Consider the following 18,878-nt stretch of genomic DNA (forward strand, 5'->3'; position numbering starts at 1 on the left):
GCAGTGGCTTGGGCACGGTGAGCTCGCAGAGGCTGCATGAGGAGTGCAACCACAGGCATCATAAATCCAGACAATTTCTGTTTTCAGCAAGTACTCAGCTGCAAGCAAACGGAGTGCAAGTAAACAGGAATGATTTAATTATCATATAAAATTAATTAATCGGACGCAGGAATCAATGGGGAGTCCTTCTCAAACACTGGCTGCACATTACTGTCAGTTGTAGAACAGTTATCCAGAGACCTACAGGAGCAAGAACAGACACTAGTTTCTACTCTTAATGTAGTACAGTTGGTTTGGCTTATTTTTTTCCCTCCAAGACAGACGCAAATAGGGTTTAAAGATGTAAACCAAAGACCATAAAAAAATTTCAAAGCAAGCAACATAAACCCAAAGCTGGGGTTGATTGCATTGCACTTGTAATATGAAATAGGCTAATGATCAAATTAATCAGTATTGTTAATCAGGAGGCTAATTTCTTTCTGTCAGAGGGCTGGGGACAGCTAATGTTACGTACAGGTTAGGCTACGGTTGTTTGTAGCAGCTGGACTGAGGGACAGGCCGTCTTCTCCCAGCTTCTTGCACCAGTTAGTGCACGGCAGCATCCACCTAACACATCATGTGTTGCTTCTCCGCCCTCTTTCCCTTCTGTCAGAAGCACAGAATGGGCAATTTCATCTGAAATTAAGCATCTAACGTCCACATCCCGGCTGCGAACCCAGGCCAGCCACAGCCACTGGAGAATGAGATCCAGTTGCCCACACAAGCATCTAGCAACAATGCCTGACACGACTTAGGGCATGAAAGATACACCTGGGCGAGCAGGTATGACCGAGGAGCGACAGCAGATCTGAACCCTTCTAGACCAGCAGCTGAAGGCCAGGCAGCCTTACAACATCTCATAGGCATCTCGCTGCACAGACAATTAACCAGGCAGGCAGCAGAGTCAGTTGAGCCTACAGAATGGATCACACTACCCTAAAGGCACTTCATGGCTAGCTCAACTTCTCTGCTCGCCCATACACACCTGTATCTTGACAGTTGAATTTAGGTGGCTTCATCCTGAGCTGAATCCCCCACACAGCTCCTGCAGGAAGCAAGAGGGCTGCAGCTCCCCCATCCTTTAACTCGCCACTGTTGTTCATGGCTTTGCTGAACCCACATCAGGTCCTGCCCACATGTTGCCTTCAGATACTCGTCAGAAACCTTGTGAGTTACAGCAACCAACTCCAGCCAGGGAACATTTATAAGGCTGGGTTTTTGCTCTAAATTATTCACCTCAAGGAAGTAACTGCCCAGTTCAGCATCAGCCCCTCGCCCAGGAGACAATTCTTTCTTTCACATGCACAACATGTCATGTATCCCACCTTATGTACTTACTAGGGATTTGAGCAATTTATTTTGAAAATTGAGGCATGCACCAATCCCAGTGCTAGCATTTTATGCAAGCTCACAGAAACGTAGTCAGACATCAGCTACCCAAGCCCCAGGAACAAAGGGCTCCATTTAGATGCTCTAACACAGGCATCTAGTGCCATTTGAGATGCCCTAAGGCACCCAAGATACCACAAGGGGTTGGCAGATATCACATAGGACCTATGGAAGCAGCAGCTGGAGATGTGGAGACCATGCAGGATACCCCAGGGTGTCTCAAATGGTACTCGATGCCAAAGTATAAGCAACCAAATTAAGTTCTAAAAATCCTGTTTATACTGAAGTCAGATGTACGTCTCCCATATCTAACAAACACGTATCTTGCAGTGCAGCTAAGCAGCGAAAGAGCTACAAAAGAACTGCATCCTTAATTTGGGTCTACTGAAATCTGGCAGAGCTTACAGTCTGTGTCAGCTTGTTTTGTTATGAACGTATAATGCTCACTGAACCCCATGAGCTGCTGTGATAACAATCTCTGCCAGCTTGCTGAATGGATTCCTTTCAGTTGCTGCCTCTGAAGTTATGTGGCTAGAACAGAGCTTCTGCAATACACCAGTGCACCGGGAACACCATTTTTTTAGCTACAGGAGCAAGAGAGCTGTCTGCAAAGATTCATGAGCTCAGAATTGATTATCGGACCATAGGAGCAGAAGGTCGTTGTGTCAAGGCTCCTGGCTACCGCAGTGAGAATGTACGACTGGCTAATCCTCTTACAAACACGTGCACTTCCACAAGAGAGAATACCTCTAATGATTTAAATCCAATTTTAATTAATTGGTGCACTGTTTATTAGGACAAGGTTGTTACGGCACTGCAGTCTTAACCGAGCCAGATGACAGAAGAGTATACAAGTCTTTCATTGCAGTTAATAAATCTGGGACCTCACGAAGGCTGCGTATGTCTGTCTTGAATTCCAATCTCAGGATCCAGCATTAAACTATGTACCATAAGGATTTCCAGCAATTAGTGTTAAATGAGCATAAATAGATAGATTACTAATTTTCCGGACTATCAGCAGGAAGTACTGACACAATTTGTGCTTTAGAAGGAGCTACTTACAGTGAAACAATCACTGCCCAGGTTAAATCTGAGAATTCCTCCACACATTTTTTGCAAAATCTAATTAATCTAATTAAGAGACCTCAGTGGTTAAAACCCAGAAAATATGGCTTGTTTTGGATCTTATCATTAAGGAATTTAATGAGAAACCGTAGCAGCATACACCTTCCTGCCCAATTTAGAACTATATGCCATTTTTCCGTAACACCCACTTTAAAGAGCCACCAGCCTAGAGCAGAGGTTCCATGAGTGCATGCTGCCATCTAGGCAGGCTTTGGGGCGCAGCACCTACTTTAGAACGTGAACTGCTCTTGCCATGGACAACACACTACTATCCAAAACGAAGGAGAAAGGATCATTTTTTATACTATTTAAAAATGACATATCACCACTCACTGAAAATGCAAAACCTGCCCCTCAAACAGATTGTAGAAGTCCACATCAAGAGCAGATAGTTTTTGCGTTTATTAAGAAATATGTTATTTTGTACTTCCATACATGCAACTTGAACTTCAGCTCTGCGCGGAATTACAAACCGCTTTTATCTACGAAAACCATGAATACAAAGTATATAGTATTACGGCTATTAATTACCAAAGCACGTTTTACTATGGCAGTACTATAATTGTATCTATTTGATATGCTTTGAAATACAATCAATTTTTAAAGACAGTTACTAAAATATATATTGATTTTCTACAAAGACAGAAATAATTTTTAAAACTATTTTTCTTCATAAAACCACAAGTTTCTATCCAGCACAAAAAAATATAAAATACATAGTGCATCTAACTTATTTAAAACAATAAACAAATTCTATACACAGCTTTGCAGGAAACTTACAGACAGAAGACTTGACCAATAAAGTAATTTTTATTAGAAATATTAATGAATAGCTTCATTATCAGTTATGGGATTCTGTAGGGAATGCATGAATTATGAAGGCAGAATCTTACACAAAATGGTAGTAGGACCTGGAAAGATTATCATTTAGCATCCTCCACTTGTACGAGTCCTTTGAATGTGGCTTATTGAATTGAGTTCTGCTGGAGGGCGAGCATCACCCCACGTTACAAACAACAAACCACACTACAAGGATTGCTCCTGAGGTTTGGGTGAGATGAGAGTCGCCTAGGAGCCCTGAGAAGCACACCCCTTCAAGATGTGGGCACATACGCTTTAGCATCCGTCATCGAGGATGTTGTCCCCAAGGCCAGACTTCCCTTGGATTTCAGTGGATCTGCTCAATTAACAACCTCCCAGACCATCAGAATGGGTGATGGAGGGGCACGGCAGGGAATATCCACTGACATTCAGAATGAAGTTACCCTCCTGAGCTTCCTCCCTGGGGTGTTGAAGCTGTCACCCTGAGGACTGCCCTGAGCAGGTTTGTGCATAAAAGTGTTCTTCTTTCTCCCTGAAAGATCCCCCTGAATAACAACAGAAATGTGGTTATCCAGCTACTGGCATGCATCTTCCCAACCCCTCCGCTCCTTCCCCCATACCATAAGAAGCAACACAGCATGAGATTGATTTGTACAGAGAGCAAAGCAACCAAAAAGACTAGGAACTGTTGAATTCACACTTAATTTAGGTGGTGGAAAAATGAGCAGAGCTGGTACCAAAGGAATTCAGTAATAAGCTTTGAAACTACCGTGCTGGAAGAAGATCTGATGCCCTTTGAGCAGTCCTGGACTGCAGGACAAGAGAGAATAATTTTCACAATGTCCTTGGCTTGTCATATGGAAAAGGAGGCCATTATTAAAAATTAAGCAAACCTCCACTGAGGTCAGAAGCTCTCAGTCTGAAAGGCTGGACTGCTTTTTGCATTTAGGGATGTTCAGTGCCCTTTATATTAGCACAGGAAAAATAAACATTCAGGTCTAATTTTATAGTACAGTCTTTTTGGTAATTCCGTATTTCTGTGTCCACACCAACAGAAAATGGTATGTGCACTGCCTCTTCTCCCACCACTGGCACGAACATGTCAGGGTACTGTTACCTTTTCTCGACAAATTGGCACATTTTGCACAACTGCTTAGCAGCAGACGCATTCCATATCTAGAAGAAAAATAATTAAGTAAAGATATTGCAGCAAGAGGTACTAATGGAGCCTCCCATCTATAACAACAAAGCAAAAATAACCTCTCCTCCCTTCTCAAGAAAAATGGAGTTTTCATTTCCCTTGCAGAAAGGAAAATCAGTATTTGGTACTATTTTCCACGAAGCCACTCAGCTAAAATGACAGCTAATGACACTGGTTAAAGGAGGTCTCCGTCAGAGCAGATGCACAAGCTGGTCTGGCTGTCTGAGGTTTATTTTGTTGAAAATACAGTCACATTCATATAATTTCTTTGGGTTTTCTCTAAACAACAACAAAACCAAGAGACAACATGTGCATAATATGTTTTATTGAATAAAATCCTGCTTCTAATATTTACACGGTGAAGCTTAGAGATGTAACCTAGTGAAGCATGGCAATGTGTAGCATTCATACAACATCTGGAATATCTTCAATTATATCTGAAACTACTTATTATAGCAACCACCTGCCCATCACTGATTTCATAATTAAGGAAGATTTGAACTTTCTGAAGAATAGCCAAGATGCATATTAAGGATAGTTGAGTTCAGAGAAAATAGTCTGCTATGTGAATTCCAAACCCATTAGATCTGCGTAAAGTGTCAAGAGTTTTGAAGGCAGCTTCTGTATTCCTCTGTTATTCTTCTCAGCTCTGCAGAAGAAGATGACAAAATAAATTACAAATCTTAAGGCTGAAAGTAGTATCCACAACTTAAGCACACAGTACATTCCATAGTAATCTTACTTTTTAAATTTATAATGCCACCTTGACCTCAAGGTGTGTGGACTACGACAAAATACTTAGCATGTATTAAAAACTGTATTAATTTTTAAAAGCTGTCAAGGAGCACACAAAAAAATTAGAAATGCTGCAACTGATATCTAGTGTCGAGGCAACAGTATTTGCCACCATTTACACAAAAACTTTATGAAGTGTCTTCTGTCCCACTCTAGCATGTTAAACAAGTGTTCTGTGTCTTCTTGTTAGACCTCTACTAGACATACTATCAATCTACCACTACAGCGAAGTGGGGTCTTGTAAAAAAATCCTATAGTCAATACCCTTCCTGTTTATAGGGTGTTTTTTTTTTAAGGTAACTTAATTATTCCTGATCTTGCAAGAGTTCTCAGCAAGGTCTGAATGCAAGTATAGACTTGCAACAGCCATACGAAGGCACTAAGTCATAGGACTAGTAGACTGTTATCTTATATTCGGACTACTCACTGGTTGTGAATAAGACATGATTCACTGGCCATTGGCACGTTTTTTGCCATCCAGCAGGAAAACATTATAAACCAGGAATGCTGTGTCCTACTCAAGCCTCCGGAGGTTGTTTATTCTAGTGGGTTACAGACAGTGCACTGTAGAAAGCAGGCAGTCTAGCCTGCAATTTTTGGGATTCTGTGTTGAGAAAAACCCGGTTGTTAGTTTCAGGTTAAAAGAAATGATTTTGCATAGTCCCTCATATTTTATTTACCAAACAGGGACAGAAATGATATTGTTCTTGTGTCTCAAGGTAACCTCTACGAAGCCCTGGCTAGTAACCAGGACTGCAAAGAACAGTTAGTTACTAACCGAAGTATCTACCAGGTCCCTTCCTGTTTCCCAGCACAACTTACTGGTTGAGAAAGGGAAAGCACTGCTGTCATTTGCAAGTCTCTCCTAACTGGAGCACTGGTTCCGAGCAAACTGTATTGGATGTTGAAATATAAATATATGCTTGGAAAGAAAAATAAATTTAAGTTAAACCCCCCACCATCCCCTAACACCACCTAAACTTTAAACACCAAGGTTAAACTTTCTATAAAATAGTTCCATAATTAAATTCAGTGTGGTAACTTCGTATTTTTAGAGACTAAGTTTGTAACAGTAACGGTGTTTCTACATACACACACACCAAGTCATGGAGGTAAACTGTCACCTGGCAGGGACATCTTTAAAAATCAGAATTTTGATACATATGTGCATATGCAAATGTGGTAGAAAAAGCCGCAAAAGCTAACAGAAAAGCACCTGGCTATTTGCCATTTCTACACTACAGCCACCCCTGAATATATTTATGTATCACAAGAGTATATTTTATAAATTTAGTGGCTGTTTTCTTCTGTTTCTTCTTTTATCTCCTCTCCAAATGAACAGCCCAGATACCATTCCATCTACCCAGGAAATGTATATCTGTCCTAATCTCACTGCTTCTTTTCTCTTTAACTTTTTTCCAATTACAAATAGTTACCTGGAACAGAGCTGCCTACCTGGAAGCTGCTTCTCTTATAGCTAACATAGCTATAAATTTTAGTAACTAAGAAGCTGCTGAAAGATACAGATTTTGCTCTTGCCTGTCTCATCAGTGAGGTATATGGTATGCATTGTCAAATGTTGTCTTTGAGCTGGAAAACTATCTGTACTGTCAATCTCAAGATAAGTAACTACATGTGTGTAAGACACTGTCAACACAGGTTGAATAAAACCAAGCGTACCTTAAGATAAAAGGCTAAGTTTAGAAATGATTGACTGTAGCATCCAGCTGGAGTCCCTGCATCACCCTCAGACACAAAGCAGTAAATTAATTCAGGTGTCTGAGAGGAACATTGCTGAGTACGAGGTGTATTTGTACGCACAGCCACTTTTGCAGAGAGGGCTTTGTTCATTGTTTTTTAAAGATGATGCAGATTTATTCTTTGTTAAGTGAGAAATACTTGTGTGAATAAAGACAGAAAGATTTTGACATACCAGTAACTTAAAGAAAAACATACTGTAACTGGTGAAAATAAGTTTGGAGTTAACATCCCCACGCGTTAGTACAGAACCTGCTCCCAGATTTGAAGAGGACTTTCAAACAGAGGTAGACCATGAAACATTATACAACCTGGTGTTAGGCAGTAACAAAGGGAGGGAATCATATTGCTGCAGACTTCATGAAATGAAGTTGCAGGTAGCTTCTTACTCAAACTAAAGAGATTTCAGGCCATGTTAGAAAGGACAATCTGATATATAGCACCTATATATCTGACAATTGCCACTTGGGTTTTTTTTCCCCACAGCCTGCCTGAAAGCAACAGATGAAGCAATTTCTAGTAAGTTATTGATTAAGAAGGGAAAAGAAGGTAGCCAGCCATCCCAGAAGCTTGTATCTAACACAAATGTCTTGAAACATAAGCCAAGCAACAATTCAGCCATGTGTGCTGGTTTTGGCTGGGATAGGGTTAATTTTCTTCATGGTAGCTAATATGGGGCTGTGTTTTGGATTTGTGCTGGGAACAGTGTTGAAAATACAGGGTTGCTTTCATTATTGCTGAGCAGGGCTTACACAGCGTCAAGGGCTCTTCTGCTCCTCACCCCACCCCAGCAGCGAGCTGGCCGGGGGTGCACAAGGAGCTCGGAGGGGACACAGCCGGGACAGCTGATCCCAACTGACCAAAGGGGTATTCCATTACCGCAGCATGTCATGCTAGAGTATATAAAGCTGGGGGACGAAGAAAGAAGGCGAGGGACAGGGGACGGACATGGATGGACACATTTGGAATTATGGCGTGTACTTTCCAAAAAAAATCCATTACGTGTGATAGAGCCCGGCTTTCCTCGAGATGGCTGAACACCTGCCTGCCGATGGGAAGCAGCAAATGAATGCCTTGTTTTGCTTTGCTTGTGTGCATGGCTTTTTCTTTACCTATTAAACTGTCCTTACCTCAACCCACAAGATTTCTCACTTCCACTATTCTGATTCTCTCCCCCCCATCCCACCACTGGGGGAGTGAGCAAGTGGCTGTGCGGGGCTCAGTTGCCGGCTGGGCTTAAATCACACCACCAGCTTGGCCATTTCTGTAACTCAAAAGCCAACCCTACATCCCTCTTCACTGCAGGGAACCACTAGTTCCTCTGTCTCTCCAGCAACAGGAGAAGAGATCCAACTTTTCTAACATCCAGAAGACTATGGCTGTGCTCAAATCCACACAAACTGTAACACTGTTTCTTAGAAAAGATGCCCCATCTCCCTACACAGGAGGTGGTTTAGGACACATCAACCTCATCAATCTAGACCAATGACACGTAACGTCACTAATAAATGTTACACTGAGTACAAAAAGAAGCAAATATAAAGCAATCCTTCGACTTCTCAGAAATATAAGTGCACTACCTTACATGCAAACTCTGTGGAGAAGATGGTGGGGTGGAGATCTACTACAACTGCTCTGTCAGGCAATGTGAGACCAAATAACTACTTTAGCACAGGGAAAAATAAGGGAATACTCCCCTGAAATGTGCCTTACAACAAGGCTCATGAAGGTTTCCTCTTAGAAAAACCTTTGAGGAGCTCATTCTGTAACACTAACATCCAGTCATACCAACCAAAAGACGTGGTGTAACGGGCCCCAGCATCTGCACGTTTTCTCAGACAAACCAGAAAGTAGAGTTTTCTCTGTCTTTTACACTGTTTTCCAGACAGCCCCTAATAAACCTGCTCCTTGATATGCTAAATCCACGCTTTCAGCTGGCCAATAACTTCCTCTGAGATTTGTGTCTGGTGCAGTCCACAGGAGAAAGGTCATTATGAATGCAGATAGACTTTTGCACATTTTAGTCCCTATTATCTTCACAGATTTAGAGTGGATTTCCAATGTGTGGGCTGTGTGCAAATTCAACGCAATCTCAGAATCCACTTTTTTCTCCTTGTATCTTCCTCACTTTACCATCCTATGGAGAAATGGGGGTTAAACTAAGTCTCTGAGCTACCAAATGCCCTCAGTTTGTCTCCCTCTCCTTACACAGAGGTAAGAATATTTGGTCCTTCGGTTTCCTTTGGAAAGGAACAGATTAGAGGCTATCCAGCATGGCCTAGTAACTTGCCTCGAAGGGCAGATACCACCCGTTCCCTTTAGAAAAGCTTCGCTGACTTTATTGCAGAGGTGCCAAACAAAAAAGAAAATTAATTCTTTAATAAGTTTACTTCAACTCAGATAAAAGGCAAGGGCAAATGCCAAAAAAAAGAGCATTTACCACATACTCTACAAAAAAAGATCACAACATTCCTCAGTTTAAATCCTAAGGAAATGCGCTGGTGTGTCCATAACAGGTGATTTTGGAGGAATATTTTAAGTGGAACTACATTATTTTTTGAAGACACTGCCTTACTGATAGCAGTCCCATTTCACATACAGGCACTCCACTATCAGCTATTGAGGGAAACAGAACGAAATGTGCAAAGTTGTCCAGAAAGCATGTATGCACATAAACAAGATTAATATTAAAGTATTGACAATCTTCTATCACTGGCCCTAAATTCAATTTGCAGTTTAAATTACAGGCAAAACAGACACGAGAGCACCCCTAATACAGGACCCACTTTGCCCCCCCCACCTTCAGTGTCAATAAAAATCCCCTGACTGCCTGTTACAGGATCTCCTTATTCCAAAGGAAAACAGGCCTGTTGTTTTCTTCTTCTTTTTTTAGTTCAGAAGTACAAGACTTACCGAGACTCAATCTTCAAAAACTAGGCTTCTTGATTCACTTAATTAAAGGAAGTAGAGAATACAATGTGTTGACACATTTCCTATTAAAACTTTGGTCATTAAACACCAGAAGTTTTCCCACAGCAACACACAATACTAAGTCCCAGTTGGCCACTGCACAGTCTAATGCTACTTAGTATTATACTACAATGAAACAAAGACAAAAATTGTAACAGACTGTAATTAATAGACGTATAAGTGAAACAATATATTACTTCACAGACTTGGTGCCTGAATGGCCTTGGAAACAGAAATCTTCAAGCATGACCAAATTACATAAAAGATGATAAAGGAAAATTATTTTTAGAACGAATACTAAACATAAGCCTTATAACTGTATTTGAACAGAACTGTAAGATATTACAGGTACTTCATGTGTTCAGTGCTCCATGTATGTTTGCAATGCAGTGCCTATATCCAGTGTAAAGTGGGCCTTATTAACACACCTCGCAGGACTACCAGACTGAAGAGTGAAAAATCACAAAATTTAACACTGTGGTTTGCTTATGAAATAACTGTAAGTCTTCTAATATAAATGAAAATATGTTCTGTGCATTACTATTCCTTTCACCTTTCACTTTACATTCTTTTCCCTTCTCAGGATACAAGGGATTTAATTTTCAGGTTGATTAAGCAAGGTAATTAATTATAAACACTGACTTCAATGGCAGCGCTTAAAATGTTCAGATGCCTTTAAGACTGAAGGCCCAAAGCCATAAGAGGCAATTCCTCTTATAAATAAATAACGAAATAAAGAAGGAGTGCTCTAGCCTCAAACCTTGCAATCCCTCTGCCAGAATCCTTACAGGTAAAATGTCAGTATGAGACATTATTTCTCACCTGCACCACTGCTCAGTAGTTAATCATTTTTCGAAGAGCATCATAGCATTTCCATTTGTCTGGGATGTAGAAAGGCTCGAAGATGTGAGGGAAAGGAGTGTCATAGCCACATACTCTTGAAATAGGAGCTTCTAAATTCAAAAAGCATTCCTCCTATTAAGAGAAATACAGAATAAATGTTAGTAAGGCCATTATGTTCAGGAGTCTTGCATCACAAATTGAGGTTGAATGAACTTTGCCAGACTGACAGTCCTGGAAACTCAAACCTTCTATTTATATCACAGTATAAGTAGTCCAGACCAGAACAGTGCTTCCTTTTGCCCAAAGGTCCATATTAAAATAACAACTTGTATTAATGTTATTTTCATTTTCTAAATGTGTGCTGCATTAAATCATAGGCAGGTTATATTTAGCACATCTGTTATACATCTAGACAAGTGCTGCCAAGAAACAATTATTTTAGGAACAAAAGGAATAAGAGTTTCTTTCCTGTGCCACTTTTAAACATATAGAAAAATTACATAATCAAAGAGTGTGTATTATTTGTTGGATACATAAGCATAATATAAAAACTTTTTTGAACACTTATGTTATTAAGACTCTAAGAAGGATTAAGCAGTTATAGAAATTACGAATTTGAACTCAAGTGGATTTGCGTAACTCCAGCCCTTGAGTCAAATCCATGCTCTACACAAACACTCCACAACTTGCGTTCCATTCGGAGATCAGATTTGGCAATGACTGTGACTCAACCTAGTAAGGCACAAAATATTACAAATACACAATATTAATCTGAAAGTAACCTGTAAAAATATGTGTAATGTTATCAGCTTTAATAACCAAATAAATACTGAGGTTTCAATCTTCCTACTCTCAAGTAACAGAGCGATGGCACGGACCACAAAAACCCGCAAGCAGTAGGTGCAGAAATAACTTTGCCGGATCAAATTGATATTGATGCTAATTATCAGCTCCTTTTCTCCCCATATCTTTAGCATATGTATTTGCTTTCCAGAGCAGAAAAATGAAAAGACAAAACATATCTCCTCCTGGCCTCTCTTTTATGGACTGCAACAACTGAAACATCCTTCCCCTGCACTTGGCTCAGCAAAATGGAAGGTGAAGGATTATCTTCCAGTCCTTTTCCACCAGGCCCACAAGGAAAACAATCAAAGACCTATGCTTTTCTGAAGCAAAGGTGTGAATAATTTCTGACTGATTAACTGATTTGAATACACGTTGCCTTACAGTCCACGGCAGCCTAACTCTTAACTTACTGTGCTTTCCATACACCATGATATTTGGCAGCAAGGAAGGTATCCATAACACACTGAGATTACAACCTTCAGCTGCAGCTACCACTTCAGCGCACTGTGAAGTGGCCTATTTCTGGAAGACAGATGGAAGTGAAAGAGTCCAAGAAGTTGTGCAATTGCATACAGTGTCATTACATTCAGTAGTGAACTAATTCACCTAGAAAACTTCAGAGTCTGAACAGATCTGAGGTAAAAATATAGGAAATAATATGAAGATTTTTTGAGCTCCATTTTCAGGCACTCCTTTGCTTTTGTTTATAAAGCGAAAAATTCACATTAGTACAAAATGCTATGAAGTACTGTGTATAAAATGATGCCCTGCCCCAACCTGCTGACAAAGGTTTTTGATATTAATCAGTCCTTGGTTCCCATGTTGTGATTGCCCAATAAGACAAAGCAATAGCTTTTGAACCATCCCAAAACTGACTGCCCAGGCCACCTGTGAAAATGCATTACACCAAAACATACGAGTATATTCTAGACCCACAGCCTTCCAGTACTGCATCGCTGTTGCAGGGTACCCAACACAGGACCACTACCTAGGAGGCACTTTTGGTTTACATCATGATCAGCTCTGTGGTAACGGCTCATCACAAACGAAGCTTGGAGAAAAAGTTTGTCAGTTTCATTGAAAATTTACTGCGATATTCCCCACACATTGGGCAACTGTGCAGAGAGCAGCAGTGCACCTTCAGCAGCCCAAGCAGCTGATAGAGAAATATTAGCTGCAACTGGCAGGCAGAGTGCTAGGCGCCCCTGAATGAGCCCCCAGGCCTGGCTGGCAAACCCAAGCCATATAGAATAGTTGCAAGCACGCGTATTTGTTAATGCTTTTGCCATTATGTTTAATTCACAATAAAAATTAAGTCATAAGACTTTCTGAAACTCCACTTAACTTTTTTTTTTTTTCCTCAGGGAGAATCAAAAGCAGCTGTTCCAAGCACCCTTTCTGTGGCTGTAAAACTCAGCGATTGCTTTCGGTTTGAACATACCCCTATTGCTCTGAAACTTGGACAGCTTCCAGAGTCACGTGGATTCCCGTGCCTCTGGGAGGAAGTCAGGGAACGATGCTGGGATGATCCGTGTTGTATTGTCAGACACTATCCAAGAATGACAATGCAATAAAGGTGGAAGAACTCTTTAAGTCTGAGCTACTCTCTGCACGTATGTGTACAAACATAACTCTCTCACTATTTTTCTGGAGGAAAGGGTGTGGGTTTCCAGATTTTTAACTAAGTTATTGCACTGTATGAGTAAAACATTTCAGAGGCGGAAAGAACAGACCCACCGGTCAAATCCATGAGGGAAACTCTGCTTATACATGACCTGACTGAAGTCACCAGTTTCACAAAGTTCCACACCCAAGTGGCTCTGACTGTAATAACATCACGCACAGAATTTTGCATTGTAATAGCTTATCATGGAAAAAATAATTTTCCTTGCAAGCTAATAAAATTAGTATAACAATACACTGAATAAACTGCTAACAGTTTTTAGAGTACCATCATAGAATGCTTTGGGTTTGAAGGGATCACTAAAGATCATATCATCCACCTCCATCCCACTGTAAGATCATCTTACAGTGTATTTTTTATCTTAACTGGCCGCAGCTGAAGTCATAGATAAATCTTATACACGTGTATTTGTTGTTCTGCAGAGGACTGTGAGATTTTTCATGCATACGTTTTACAGATGCAGGTTTGGGTCAGGTGATGTGTTGGTTAGAGAACTCACTGGAGTAAGTCTCAATGTCAATGACCACAGTAACAACAGAAAAGCCACAGATCTGGCAAAAATGAAGATGATTCAGTTGACATTATTTAATTTACAGATTTACTGACAATATTTGCAAGAATATTGAGAAGAGCAAATTGCAGAGAATAAAAGCTTTGAATATTTTTTAAGAGAATGGAAATAAAGTCATAATCCAGAAGGTAGAGTATAAAGTTATCAGCAGAATCAGGTATTTGAAAACAATCAAGAACATGAATTTTTACTTTATAATGTAGAGTATTGTAAAGGAGACTAGAGTCTTGATCTTGCTAAGAGCTTAGTAAACACTTGAACTTGGCATCATGGTTCTCATTCAAAACTCATGTTTTTATGACTTTCACCATGATCACAGCAGGATAGCTAGATTTACTCACAGAATCACACTGATACTCCTGCCCTATGCTAAGTATTTGGTCCTCAGAAAGTCACAAATCCACACTTTTTACGCATAAGCAGTCATAGAAAACAAGCTTAAGGAAGTATTTTAATAAAATGATTTAGAAGGAAACTGTTTTCTGGGTGGGGTTTTTTTGTTGTTGTTTTTATTTTGGGGTTGTTTGTTGGGTTTTTTTGTTTACAAATATGTAAAGTGGTTTGGTAGAAGATACTACTATTCGACCAGACATGCTTTGCATACATCTAGGTATGCAGAAAGTCTTTTGTTAAGACTGGGATCTTTGCTTACAACTACCTGTAATTAGGTTTGGAGCCAGTTTTGTTTAAAATAATAACCTAATAAAATTATTAGGTTTTTTATGGGTCTATTTTATTAGTTTAATTATGGGGCTTTGATTTATTTCTGGAATCAGGTCTGATTTATGGGACAACATATTCAGTTCTTTCCTTTAAACACAAATCAAACCAAACTTTTTCACAGTTACAGAACATGAAATTGCCTGCTTGATGGCATTAACCTAATAACTGTAATCTGAGAAAATGAGATTATATTCTTCATTAGATGGCACTACACTTCAAAAATTGTAATTGTTAGCAAGATTTATATACCAATATAAAAAAAAATATTATACAGTTTATGGATGTATTTCTAACCTTCCCTTTTGAGCTTGAAGAGCGCTGAACTCAAGTGATCAGCCCATCCAATAGCCTACCTTACACAGATTCGTGTTCACACCTGCTAAAAGTTAGACTGCAGGAGAAGCAAGAGCCCACCACATTCCAAATAAGATACTGCCACATCTGCTGTACATCTTGCCAGACTTTTTGCACCTGTGCAGCCACATTGTAGAGAAACACAACCAAGAATATTAAAACCCAACATCCAGTCCTTTTTCAGATCAATTAGCAGACATCCATTGTACAAGCCTATCAGAACAAGTCTACTACTGCACTTACAAGAGTGACAGAAGATCAATATTTTAAATTAAATGGATTTACTGCATACTGCTTGGCCATATAAGGGCTGGTACTGGCCCAAAGCGCTCTTGCGCAATAGGGAAATGGAAGCTTGCTGCCTTCAGTAAGTCCCTGCGTATTTCAGAGCGACTGTTTAAACAATCTGACACTGTTCAAAAAAAGACCTTAGGAAAAAAACTTTAAAATTAAATTGTTTAGGAAGCAGTAGGCATGTGATTTTGGATTCAGTGTAAAATGTTTTAAATTAAGTTTTGAAAATGAAAAAGTCATACTCATTTAGAAGAATATCCACTAACTTCCAAAACTCAACAGAACTAAAAAATTAATTTTCTTAGGAAAAAAATGCTTATAAGGGAACAGATATAGTTATTAGTCTAATATATCCACATTGTCTTAATTTAAAAACATTCAGACAAAACATTAAATTGTTGTTCTTCCTGCTTCCTAACTGCAGAGGTCAAATTCTGGCCTCAGTTATTCAACACGGCCTTTGCTGATTACCTTTACTTGCCTGAATTTCACTCAAAGCCCTCCTGGAAAATACATTCTTATATTCTATAAAGACATTTTAATTGGTCATATTATTTCATCTCAACATTTTGTGTTTAATACACATTTAGGAAGACATTTCAAAAAAACTTGAGAGCACTGTTCTTGAAATTCATAGCAATCATATGCATCACACCCACCACTTCAAAACAATATTATGCCTTGATTTTTAGAATAGATGCTAAAACTGAGGAATTGCTAGAAGGTGCATGATGGTATTTGAAATGCATCCTCTGCTACTGTATCCCTCTACTTCCCCAAATTATTATAATCTAGTATGCTAATACAGCAAATTTTATTTTAGCTTTATTTAAGTGTATATTTTACTCTTATCAGAAATTTTGGTACTCATTGCTAATCAGGGTTCGGAGTGTAAAACCCTTAAAAACATGGACAACTGAGAATTGCAGGCATTTATATATGATAGTTCAGAAAGGATAAAATAAGAAAGCAAATCCATTATTGGGCATTACTGAAAGAAAACACTACTCGTCGTTCTGCAACATACAGAAAAATAACGTAATCTGGTCCACAGTTCAGAGGAAGCACTTCTAGGCATCTGGCCAAGAAGAAAACAGTTAAAGAGATTATTGCTCCTGACCTTCCTGTCTCTGAAAGGAATTTCTATCATTCTATATTCACAGTAAACAAGCCTCCATACGCAAACACCTTGATAAGTAACAGTAAATGAGACTATTTAATATGCAACCAGCAAGAGAGACAATTCCAGACTGACACTTCTCCCCTGTTTTGGTCTTATTGTCTTCCACTACTTTTGGATCTATTTGATTTTTCCCCTCTGACCAACATGAATTAAAATCTGTTAGAAGGAACTTGTTTGGGTTTTTTTTATATATATATTTTTACATTCTACTACTCTGTGGAATACTTCCTAATTGAGAAACGTGTCCTTTAAAAATCAATTTCTGCAACTTTTTACATCCCAGAGAGGTATGTTTAGCAACACTACAGGTACTAAAAAAGATGAAGAGCTACAAAAGTATCACTTGATTGCAGAGCTGCTGTATGAGAACACTGATTTTACAACTCCTTTTTTCAGTACAGGAATTTACTTTTTGTAGGATGACAAATATAAAGTTGATTTTAAAGACTGATATAAATAGGCTGAATTAGATAGAAATTTTAATATTTCTTCTGGTATTACAGCTATTACAATAAAAAGAAGAATACACATCAGATTAAGATCCATTACATAAGGCAAAATGTAGGAACATTTTTCATGCAATTTTTCATGCAATTTTTCTGTTGACAAGAACTACAAAATTTAGACCATGAACTCAAGTGACTACAAAACCACATATATATTCAAAGAACTTTTATGAGAGAAAACTCTAACCACATTAGAGTTTCATTTTCTGTTCTGATATTTTTATTCTGATTTATTTGTCTGTTGTCATAAATCAAAACATGGGGCTCAAACAGTTAAGAAAACTTACTCCATAATGATTTGTGGATGAGTGTGACACTTATATTATCTATTACTTTCCCATATGAATCTTCAACTGTAAGCTACCTACTGTTGTAAAAATGAGATTAACCCTGCTGTAGGTTAATAATGATCATGATTGTCTCTTTTCCAACTAAAATTATTTTTTAAATAAAGCTTAGATAAAGACTTTCAAATGAAGCTTTCCAAAGAAGTAGTCGATCAAACCCCATTTTATAAAAGGTGGATTTCATGCAATAAATCAGGCAATAAATATAAATTAAAGGTCGTCTTCTTTGTTTCTGCTTAAAAAAAAAAAGAAAGTCTAATTTGAACAGCTTGCTTACAGTAACAGGAAAGTCAAATATCTGCAGTTCTCATATGTCTCACAATTGTAGTACAGTACTTTCTTGACAGCTGCAAGCACCAAATGCTATAAATCTTAAAACATAATTTGCTTTGACAACATATATATGCTACATTCTTATGAACAGTCATTTCTATGAGCTATGTAAATACTGCAAACCCATGAGATATTTTCAAGTTGAGATATATATACATATATCTTTTTTTTGAGGGAACATTTTTTTCCAACAGCTTAGCCATTTTCATCTTAAAATAATTTTACAAATTTCTTCCTGATGGTTACAATAGTGATACAATTTTTCCTCAGAGAACTCTGCAGTTACATGCTACAAACATTTAACTTCTATCAAAGTTGAGATCACTTTAAACCAATCCTTTTATAACTTAGCACGCCTTGTAATGATTAATTTTATTTGTTACCAATGCTTTAAATTTACATACAGGGAAATACTTCTCTGCTAAAATTATTTATCATTGCTGCACAGATAATATTTGTACTTACAAAATACATCAGCAATTACAAAATGAAGAAGCAGTTAGGGGGAAAATTGTTCTGTGTAATCCCCATTGTCTTGTTACCACTAAAAAGCAATTAATGGTAAATATTGTCTTTATAGTACTGAACCACATAAAACATAGAGATGAAGACAAAGTTACTATATCAAAGATAAGTACTTCAACATAAAATAAAATTATTTCCAAATAATTCACATCTCCCTTAAAACCATCATGCTAAAATAAGAATTCGCTTCAGCTATATTTAATCACAAGCATAGAAAATATTGGCAGTGAATATATTTCTGACCACAGCACTTTTAGAATGCAGACATATACAACACAACATTTTAAGAGCAATACTTAATCCTGTTTTAATACTTCAACACTTTAATACTTAAACCTTGTTAAAATTATCGATGAGATGTTGCGTTATGATACTCATCTCAAATTAAAAGAAATTTAAAAAATAGCAACTATGGGGTGGCTATGCACCAGCAGCAGCCTTGCAAGCCAATGCCATTAATATGGGCTCTTTTCTGTTATGTGAAAGAATTCACACATTGATTAAAATATTACACGAATGTTTTCTGAAAAAATCAGTATCTATGGCATCCCATATGTTATTTTTCTGTAA

General features: G+C 38.5%; 1 protein-coding gene across 1 annotated transcript in view; it reads right to left on the reverse strand.

Moving 5' to 3' along the window:
- Nucleotides 1-4,884: 4,884 nt before the first annotated feature.
- Nucleotides 4,885-18,878, reverse strand: part of BCKDHB (branched chain keto acid dehydrogenase E1 subunit beta) — a 131,841-nt gene continuing 117,847 nt past the window's right edge. The window contains exons 10-11 of the mRNA XM_040597651.1: nt 10,922-11,074; nt 4,885-5,225 (exon numbers count right to left, since the gene is read on the reverse strand). Of these exons, the coding sequence (XP_040453585.1) occupies nt 10,934-11,074 (141 nt within the window). The 3' untranslated portion in view covers nt 4,885-5,225; nt 10,922-10,933. The remainder of the gene's footprint in view (nt 5,226-10,921; nt 11,075-18,878) is intronic.

This window comes from Falco naumanni, chromosome 6 (genome assembly GCF_017639655.2).
Source record: "Falco naumanni isolate bFalNau1 chromosome 6, bFalNau1.pat, whole genome shotgun sequence".
NCBI classification, from domain to species: domain Eukaryota; kingdom Metazoa; phylum Chordata; class Aves; order Falconiformes; family Falconidae; genus Falco; species Falco naumanni.